This window comes from Oncorhynchus mykiss, chromosome 32 (assembly GCF_013265735.2).
Source record: "Oncorhynchus mykiss isolate Arlee chromosome 32, USDA_OmykA_1.1, whole genome shotgun sequence".
Taxonomy (NCBI): domain Eukaryota; kingdom Metazoa; phylum Chordata; class Actinopteri; order Salmoniformes; family Salmonidae; genus Oncorhynchus; species Oncorhynchus mykiss.
The window spans coordinates 37,752,538-37,763,445 of NC_050572.1; the positions used below are offsets into that span (position 1 = coordinate 37,752,538).

At 41.2% G+C, this 10,908-nt stretch overlaps 1 protein-coding gene across 1 annotated transcript; it reads right to left on the bottom strand.

The window, feature by feature from the left end:
- Nucleotides 1-3,474: 3,474 nt before the first annotated feature.
- Nucleotides 3,475-10,363, bottom strand: LOC110519740 (lysosomal thioesterase PPT2-A-like). The gene is made up of 8 exons (XM_036970916.1): nucleotides 9,849-10,363; nucleotides 7,266-7,419; nucleotides 6,279-6,374; nucleotides 6,036-6,143; nucleotides 5,829-5,912; nucleotides 5,512-5,596; nucleotides 4,817-4,871; nucleotides 3,475-4,709 (listed from the first exon to the last, which is right to left on the bottom strand). Exons 1-8 carry the CDS (start codon nucleotides 10,023-10,025, stop codon nucleotides 4,566-4,568), a joined length of 903 nt encoding a protein of 300 aa, XP_036826811.1. The 5' UTR covers nucleotides 10,026-10,363; the 3' UTR covers nucleotides 3,475-4,565.
- Between the last annotated feature and the right edge of the window lie 545 nt (nucleotides 10,364-10,908).

A 10,908-nucleotide genomic window follows, 5' to 3' on the forward strand; every position in this document is an offset into this window, starting at 1 on the left:
TCCGGATTGCACGGCTTTTATGGAACTTTAGTTCCATGGTAGAAATTTCACCTCCGATATTAACATGAATTATGGAAATGTAATGACAACTGAAATTGGAGTATATAATTTCCCTGACGTGTTTTATATAAACCCTCATATTGAAGTTATTGATGTGATGATCCACATATGTTTCAATGAAAATAATACGTCCTATTAAATTTGGATGGCGCAAGGATAGTACACTGAACAAAATATAAACGCAACATGTAAAGTGTTGGTCCCATGTTTCATGAGCTGAAATAAAAGATCCCAAATGATTATAAGGCGTATTTCTCTCGAATCATGTACACACATTTGTTTACATCCCAGTTAGTGGCCATTTCTCCTATGCCAAGATAATCCATCCCCCTGACAGGTGTGGCATATGTGTGTGGCAGGTGCACCTTGTGCTGGGGACAAAAAAAGGCCAGTAAAATGTGCAGTTTTATCACGCAACACAACACCACAGATGTCTCAAGTTGAGGGAACTTGCAATTGGAATGCTGACTGCAGGAATGTACACCAAAGCTTTTGCCAGAGAATTTCATGTTAATTTCTCTACCACGCTTCCAACGTGATTTCAGAGAATTTGGCAGTAGGTCCAAACCAGCCTCACAACTGCAGACCACGCCAACCCTGGACCTCCAGTCTGCTTTTTCACCTGCCGGACAGCTTATGAAACTGTGGGTTTTCACAATCATGGAATTTCTGCACAAACTGTCAGAAACCATCTCAGGGAAGCTCATCTCCGTGCTTGTTATCCTCACCTAGGTCTTGGCCTGACTGCAGGTTCAGTGGGCAAATGCTCACCTTCAATTGCCAAGTATGCTCTTCACGAATTCATCCCAGTTTCAACTGTACCGTGCAGATTTTCTGAGTTTAAATGTATTTGGCTAAGGTGTATGTAAACTTCTGACTTCAACTGTATGTAGAGTAGCTTTGATTGGACTGATCATGTCAACATCATACTTTCAAAATCATAGCTAGCAGTCATCATCATGAATCAAGTCGACAATTTACTGGCAAATCCTTTTTAATCCTTATATGAAAAGGAATTATAGATAAAACATCAGTGCTCATCGACCATTGGACATAAACATTACACAACAAGTTGGAAATGGCTAATTCAACAATAAGTGGTTTGGAAGGAATCAGTGGCTAACTGCAAGCATTGCAGAGCAATCACTAGCCTTCTAGTCAGTGGAGAGTGTGTTTGGTCCAAGTCTGGGTTTATGGGTCTCTTTTCCAAGCTTAAAAGGATAAATATTCAATATTGGCCATGCTGTAAATGAAGCATGATTTGTCCCACGCTCAAAACAACTAACTCGGAACTGTGAAAATTTGACTTCAAGACAACTGGGAATTCCAAAAGAAATTAGCTCCGACTGGGAAATACGTTTTGAACGGTCATTCAACTCGGAATTGTAAGTTGGGAACTCGGGCCTCTTTCTAGAGCTGTGACCTGAAGATCAATGACATCATCATGAATCGACCTTGCTTATTTCCGAGTTCCCAGTTGTCTTGAAAGCACCATACATCCAGAGAATGACAGACTTTGATGACAAAATTTGCCCACGAAGGACCATCGTGCCACCTTCTTGTTCAAGTGAGCACAGCACAACAAGGTGAATCCAAAAATGTCTTGTATGCTGCTGCATAAATTATATAATATGCCAGGGAGATATGTATACTGTAGCTAAGAAAGTAATACTAAGTGTCTGTTGTGTAGTAAGCTGTTAGTAGCCCATGTGCCTCACCCTAATAATTTGGTCTATTTACCCCTCTTAATTTCACCTACTGTTCTGACTTGGTGGTGCACATGTAGCCTATAACCTGTTTTAAATAAATCTAATCATTGAATATTGTAAGTTTTCATTGTATGCCCCCTTTATTTATCCTACGGTTTTGACTTGTACAGGGAGAACACGAAGAACGGCCCATGTTCTGAATTCTGTCGCTATACATTTCAAATGTGCCAAACAAATAGTTATATTGACTGCGTCTGTCCTCGCTCGCTCATTGTCTTAATCGAAATTACGGATTGCCTCTTATCCGCTTGTCGTCCCCCTTATGCCACAGTTCATTAGAAACCACATTTGTTTAAGCAAGTCAGCCATATCAGCTATGTTTCTTTAAAAGGCAGTAAATGAGGCTGAATTAACAGTTTCACTGCCAGACAAGGCTGTACTGTCAGCCAGGTGTAGATGTGGTAAGACGTTGGGACAGCTTTATGTAGGCACTTACAGTTTGTGGGAACCGTTGTCACCGTTATAGTGCAGTGAATGTATTGTGTAGTGGCTTTGCTGGGGGGGAGGGGGGGGGCACCAAGCGCCACTGCGCATGATAATGCACATGCACACGGCCGATGTCGCAAGGATCTGTATACAACTCCTGGAAGCGGCAAATGTCTCAGTTCTTCACTGGCCTGCATACTCACCAGACATGTCAAAAGGCCTTGCATTGTCCAAGCAGAGGCTTTTACACTGGGTTGTGGACATCCTCACTCAGGCCTACAAGGGAGAAGGGCTCCCTGGTCCCAGAAGGTGTGATATGTCACTCGGCCAGAATTGGTGCCTCATTCTGAGCTGCGCTGAATGACATCCCCCTGAATGAGACAGGCAGACCTGCTACAATCAGGGCAACTCTAGTCCTCATGGGCTTGATTGGTGTAACACTTTTTCTCCATCCCTAGCAAACACAGCTGATTAATCAAATTGCATTCTAAACTGAAGATCATGATTAGTTGATTATTTGAGTCAGGTGTTAGCTGGGGCGACACTGTGACCCAATCAGGCCCCGAGGACTGGAATTGCCACATGGGCATCACACTGCACGTTCTCAAAGTTTTACAAGGTCAACGTTGCATCCTGCCACAGCGTGGACCAACATACGGTTTAATATGAACCGCGGGGGAACATCCTCCCAAGCGGTCACGCCACCGGTGTAACTTTAATATGAATTACTCGACCTGTGCGGAGCACAAGGGACATAATCCATACTTTCCACCGTACTGACCGTCTTCCAGGTATTCGTAGAATCATAGTTACATTCGTAACTTCCGGTCACACTGGTTTTCTGATCCACGCCTCTACTTTTCAAACATGTTTTATGGTATCTGTGACCAACAGTTTTATATATTTTTTACATTTAACTAGGCAAGCCGGCCTGGGAGTGACGCCTCTTGCGCTGAGATGCAGTGCCTTAGACCGCTGTGCCACTTGGAGTCTTAAATATATATCTGTATTCCCAGCCATGTGAAATCCATAGATTAGGGCCTAGTGAATTTATTTAAATTGACTGATATCCTTATATGAACTAACTCAGTAAAATTGTTGCGTTCATATTTTTGTTCAATGTATTTAAAAAGTCATTTTGCATAAAGATATTGAAAAAAAATCTTTCACTTTCATCCATAGCAATGGGATGTATCCCCCCCACCAAATTAGTGCACTAAACCTTTACTCCTGTATGAGTGGAGAAAAATATAAATTCCCTTAGAAGCAGAACATAAACCAAGAAGACACACATAATACTGCAATGTCAACAACTTTACAAATATTTTACAAGCTATAGCAATCCCTCATACCTGACAGTCTCATTTCTAGTTACAATTTTAATCTTTGTGCAATGCTTTCTATCTTACTTCACAATGTAACTTAACAGTACTTTCACTATAGTCCCACAGGCAATCCCCCTTTTCATACAACCATAAGAAAACACCCATAACAGTATAACAAACAGTTGAGTTAAAAATAAACCATTCCCTTTGACAAAAACAGACAGGCTTCTGATCAAACCTGAGATATCTAAATGCAACGAGAGATACAGGTATGTCACATACATTATGTTCAAGACAGGGAAATAACACTCTTTACACTTCTCCCCTTCCATCCATTCCTAAACCCTCTTTCCTTTCTAATAATTTCTTGTCTCCAGTAGCTCTTCCCTTCTTTTCCTTCCACTCCACCTTTTTAGCACCATCACTGTAGGCAGTGTGTCATAACACTTAGGTTTGGAGACATAAAATGGAACACTGAGACACATGGCTAACACTCTAAAAACGTAAGGCATGATTTCTACTGCAGCGGTCTGCCGGGTAGCTTAGCAACAGCAACGACCACCATAAGGGCTTACTTTATAGGTTAAAAAGACAAAGACATTTGTTACCAGCTATAACCAATGGTAAAAGTCACTCTAGTAAAAGAGATGAACTGGGCTGTGGGTCTGAAAATGAACAGGACATCACTCAGTCAGGCACTGTTGTGTGGTACTTTCTTAGGTACGTGTAGGTAAAGCACAGACATGGATACACATGTAACAGTAGGTACACGTGGGTTTTTAGTGTAATGATGACGGTATGTTTTGAATCATTCTCACAAACTTAAGAACATAAGGAGAAGTTCACAATGTACTGCAGACAGAGTTAAACTCATATTTCCAGTGTGAATCACACTGCAGCAGTAAAAATGTGAGCGTGTGTTTCACTGTAAAGATTGTATGAAATATGACTGTTCTTGTAATGCTGTTTGGTGGAGTAGTCGGTGCTAAACGAGCCACTTCTCAATGCAGGTGTTGAACACAGTGTCATTGGAGTGCCACTTGATGTGCTCTACTCCAGCCATTGAGCACAGGAACAGGTCTCCACGAGCGTTTAGGGTCTTCAGGCCAAACACATCTCTCAAATATAGCTAGTAAAGGGAGGAGACAAATGTAAGGAATCATTATAAGAAGATAAGCATCAAGATGGAATCTTGTGTCATAATTATGCAAAAACATGGTCTAAAATAATACTTACATCCTGGTCCTTTATCTCAACGACAGTCTCGTTGTCATTGTAAAATCCAAACTGACTAAAGAGCAAAAAAAAAAAAAAAAAAAAAAAAAAAATGATGTGAACCAGTGAGTGGATGATATTGAATGAAGAGAAATCTCTCTTGGAACACAATGCCTAATGCATTAAAGTGGAGAGAGAATATTTTTCTTACAGCCAATTTAAGATAAACAATACCGTATCTAGCAGATAGAATGGAAACCATGCTTTAGCAGAATATACAGAGTATACCAAACATTGGGAACACCTAACACACAAGGGGTCGAAAGCGTTCCACAGGGATGCAGGACCATGTTGACTCCAATGCTTCCTACAGTGGTGTGAAGTTGGCTGGATGTCCTTTGGCTGGTGGACCATTCTTGATACACACTGGAAACTGTCGAGCGTGAAAACCCAGCAGCACCTACTACCATACCCCGTTCAAAGACAAATCTTTTGTCTTGCCCGTTCACCCTCTGAATGGCACACATACACATTCCATGTCTCAAAGCTTAAAAATCCTTCTTTAACCGGTCTCATCTACACTGATTGAAGTGGACTTAACAAGTGACATCAATAAGGGATCATAGCTTTCACCTGGTCAGCCCATGTCATGGAAAGAGCAGGTGTTTTTTTAACATTTTGTATACTCTAGGAAAGAGGAAGGATGAACTAGTCACCTGGACTGCCAGGGTGTGATGACTCCATCGTCTGGCCCCCCAATTAAGACCAGCTTCTTGATACGTAGGAAGTTCTTTTTCCACACTGAATGAGAAAGAATATATCCTAACTATATAATATAATTGTAATTACTGACGTAACAACAATACTGTACAATGACCAAAAGGGTCCTATAAAATGCAGAGTACTACAACCAATGACAACGTTGACTCAGCAGCAATAGAGTAGACAGACTAACACCTCTCTGAAATAGTGGATGAATATAAAACCCACAACAAAGGGGACCGACAAGATTCACATTAGCAGCGTTGCTGACCTGTTGAATTAGGATTTGACCTCTCACTGTTCAATAAAGCCAGATAATCACTGCCGTTCACATACATGTCCGTGTGATGGGGGTCTGCAAGAGAGAACAAACAGTTTAGTCAAACAATTTTTCACCACGACCAAAGACCCTCAATATATCCATAGTGACTCCTTGGGAAGGTTGAGTGAAGGTACATTTTGTCCTAAACACACTCACCTTTCCAGTAGTTGCAGATGGATATCCTCTGGCCCACTCCAGTGTAGCAGAAATGAAACAGGTTGGACTTCATGAACTGGGGGAAGAGGTACTTTAGGTAGTCTGTGTCTGAACAGAAACACAAGTTAGTTTAATTCAGGCCTCAGCACATATTAGCACAGAACTTCAATGTATCATGTTTCAAACAATCACGTTGGCTGTTGCGCACAAAGATCAAGTTGATGGTTTATAACGAACTCACACCTCCATACTGTCCAGCCTGAGGCGAGGACAAAGAGATGAAGGAGTGGACATTGTGATTAGGGAGAGTGGACAGGATCCCTCTGCAAATCAGTCCACCTGTAACAGAACAAGGGTGAATAGTGGTGTGGAGGCTGTGCTTTGGCAAAGTGGGTGGGGTTATATCCTGCCTGTTTGGCCCTGTCCGGGAGTATTGTCGGATGGGACCACAGTGTCTCCCGACACCCTCCTCTCAGCCTCCAGTATTTATGCTGCAGTAGTTTGTGTCAGGAGGCTAGGGTCAGTCTGTTATATCTGGAGTATTTCTCCTGTCTTATCCGGTGTCCTGTGTGAATTTAAGTATGCTCTCTCTAATTCTCTCTCTCTCTCTCGGAGGACCTGAGCCTAGGACCATGCCTCAGGACTACCTGGCCTGATGACTCCTTGCTGTCCCCAGTCCACCTGGCCATGCTGCTGCTCCAGTTTCAACTTTTCTTCCTGCGGATGTGGAACTCTGACCTGTTGACCGGACATGCTACCTGTCCCAGACCTGCTGTTTTCAACTCTCTAGAGACAGCAGGAGCAGTAGAGATACTCTCAATGATCGGCTATGAAAAGCCAACTGACATTTACTCCTGTTTCACCCTCGACAACCACTGTGATTATTATTATTATTATTATTATTTGACCCTGCTGGTAATCTATGAACATTTGAACATCTTGGCCATGTTCTGTTATAATCTCCACCCGGCACAGCCAGAAGAGGACTGGCCACCCCTCATAGCCTGGTTCCTATCTAGGTTTCTTCCTAGGTTCTGGCCTTTCTAGGGAGTTTTTCCTAGCCACCGTGCTTCTACACCTGCATTGATTGCTGTTTGGGGTTTTAGGCTGGGTTTCTGTACAGCACTTTGACATCAGCTGATGTAAGGGCTTTATAAATACATTTGATTGATTGAATATAAAGCTGTATTAAAAGAAGATTCAGCATAACACAGTCACACACACACACACCTTGAGAGTAGCAGATGAAGTGGACCCCATCTGCAGCATTTTGCATGATGGGATAGATGGCTTCCTTGAAGCCCTCCACTTGTTTCCATAGTGGCTGTAAGCTGGAGCTGCGGTCAAACAGGTCGATGACTGACACATTGGTTCCTGGGTGAGACTGTCAGAAGAAGAGGATGGGACAGATTAGAGCACTATAAGCATAGAATTAGAATATACAAATCCTAATTTGAATTGGATCAATGACTATAACAAAGATAGGTTTATTTGGAAGGCTATAAAGCTAGGATTGTCAGAGAAGATGACAAATTAGTCAATACATTAAGTAAAATGTCTCAACTGATTTCAGCATTTCTTATGCAAAAACTCAACTCAGCCAGCAGTTTTGAAAGTGGTGCTCACAAGTCAAAAGTGTTCAGTTTTTTGTGCACTAGGTTCCAGGTAGAACCCTGTGTGGAAAGGGTTCTATATGGAATTGAAAATGGGTTCTTCAAACGGTTCTTGTGTGATATGAAATGTCCTGCAAGTTAAACAAATAAAACAAATAATCAGACCATAGGTAGGTAGACTTAAAGCTGAATTGTGTAACTTTTTGGGCGACCTGACCAAATTCAGTTATAGATATGTAATTCTCATTGAAGGCAAGTCTAAGTGGTAGATATGTTCTATGTGCGCTGTTTCTATGCTTCCAGTTCTTAAGTTTAATTTAAGTCTTTTACTTTCAGTTTTGTACACCAGCTTTAAACAGCTGAAAATACAAATAACTTTAGTAATGGAAAAGACTACCATCTACACTGCTGTGACCAATGATTTTCTACATGTTTGTTTTGTCACAAACTGAAATTAGGCAAACTATTCGAATTTTAGCAACCAGGAAACGGCAGAACGTTTTCTGCATATTGCAGCTTAAGTCAACTTTGAATAAGACCAGAATTGAAACTGTACAGCCTACGGACTTTGTTTGATGTCAGTCTTCATTGGAAACTACCTGTGCGGGAGGACATCTGCATGATGGTGCTGCTGGCAGGCTTAAATAATAAAATGTCCAATCAAGTTATTTTTGTTCGCTGTCACAATTTACCATAAGGCAGGGTTCACCAACAGGCAGCATGTGGGACGAATTTTCCCACGGGTGATTTTATTTGTCACGCCAACCTTTCTGAATTGAATGAATTGTTGGATATAAGACTAAAAACACCAGCAAATCAGCTCTTCGTGACTTACATTTTGGAAATCTGTTCCAAGCTATTCCCACCCATAAGAGAGATATGTGATCGTATACAAATGTATAGGAAATTAGAAATTGTGTTTTTGTCAAATATTATATCCGTTTGGGCTTCTTGCAGTTAATTTGAAGTTTGATTGTCCCAGGTACATTTGGTAATTTACTGACAGTCCCTAACTAATCCCATAGGGATATCGAATGTCAAACCAAATTGACCATGGGCATTATGATCAGGTCGCTTTTAGCTGCAATCCTAATTGATGATTACTTGGGTGCTGCCAGCAGGATTCAAATAAACCCAACCCATGGAAAACTGCTACGTACCCTCCATTCAGTTGTGGCTGCTTTGCGTGTTGTATTGTTGTCTCTACCTCCTTGCCCTGCAGTTGCCTGTGCCCAATAATGTTTGTACCATGTTTTGTGCTGCTACCATGTTGTGTTGCTACCATGTTGTCTCTCTTTATGTAGTGTTGTCGCTCTTGCCGTGATGTGTGTTTTGTCCTAATATATATATTTTTTAAAGCTTTAATGCCAGCCCCAGCAGGAGGCATTTTGCAATTTGGTTGGTCATCATTGTCAATAAGGATTTGTTCTTAACTGACTTGCCTAGCTAAATAAAGGTTAAATAAATAAACAAATAAAAAAGTATTATTACCTGCTGCATTCAAACAGCACTAGACTAAACTTAAATTTCGTCATCCTTGTGTATCGAGAGAAACATGGAAATGCTTTCACTGATTGTACATAAAGGAAGAGAGTACTATCCTGTAGGAACTTAATTTATCCAGCTAATCTGGCCCTGTCTGTCACCCTGTGAACCCCGTTTATTGTTGCTCACGGCTATGTTCCTTATGATTGTTTTCTTGTGCATACACCCAGGCAAAGGGTATCAAAGGCAACATTATGTCAAGAATCTGGCAACAATCAACAGCCTATTTCAGTAGTATTCATGAAGAGCTCAGCTGATTTGACCGGCGACAAACGTTGATTTCATTAGAACATCGCCTACATAGAAGAACAATGTGACACTTATGTAACAGTCCCAGCGAGATTGGAAACACTGAAGCGACCGAAATTACAATTAAAAAAAAACACGATTTCGTGCCATTCAAGCAGACCACAGGCATGTTTGATGAGTAAACTTAAGCGCGGGCCCAGGTTACAGCAGCACAATGGAAACCCTAATACAAACAAGTTATAGTTTAAAATACTGATATGGGTCTTAGACATGTTACAATCTATATAATCCAGCCAGCCATATCTGTTCCGTTGTTACATAGCCGAACAGGCGTTTATTATCACCCATATCCAAACTTTCTTGACTTATATTTGTAGCCTGTGTTGGTATATTTTCATGCACTCACCTGATTGATGAAGCTAAGCAACTCCACAAATACCCCGGAGCTGTCGAACAAACCATGGACTATGACCACTGGCTTGTACCCGATGACTGTAGCAACAAGGCAGGCACCAAACAGTGTCCACAACAGCCTCGTCACCCCGCTCTTCCTCCGACTAGAGACGGCAGAGGGCCCTTTCATAGTTATTCTAACAAAACATTAAATCGCGGTAAAAACCAGCGAATACTAAAATATCGTACACTGTACACAATCTGCCCAACACCGTACTCGGGTTAAAATCGTGCTTGGTTTAGGGGAATTCCTGTTACTTTAGACAATTTTGCAAATAAATAGGTCCTACATAAAATTGCCATCTCATGTGCTACTCTTTACTCTCGTTCCCTTTCTTAAGTCGTGTTATAAATTAAATGAACACCTTGCGAAATTTCTGCATTCACCCTCTGCATATAACAGGTGTTCAGACACAACGCCACTTAATATTTGCTTGGGGGCTTGTTTGTTCCGGTTCTTGATCAAAACCCGACACCGCGCATTAAGTCATTTCCGGTTTCGATAGCTTCTCAAAGGAGCCGCCTGCCCCAACCCTGGCCCCAACTATCCTAGACAGAAAAATAACACGGACACAGAAAAATAACACAATTAGGACGGCAACATTTATTGTAAACAAGTTTGTAGCTCACAGACAGTACATACTCAAATGATAATTCAAGTGCATACGGCCTGGTCATCATACCAAAATACAACTATTGAATGTGTAGCTCAGTTACTATTTTGCTCACCCACAACATTACATCTTCACACAGTATTTACATTTACAAGGGCATTACTGTAGTGGAGTAATAATTATCATATACAGTACCAGTCAAAAGTTTGGACACACCTACTTATTCAAGGGTTTTTCTTTATTTTTACTATTTCCTGGTCGAATTGCTGCAAATAAACCACCAGTGGTGAAAAAAGTACCCAATTTTCATACTTGAGTAAAAGTAAAGATACCTTAATTAAAATAAAATGACTCAAGTAAAAGTAAAAGTCGCCCAATAAAATACTACTTGAGTAAAAG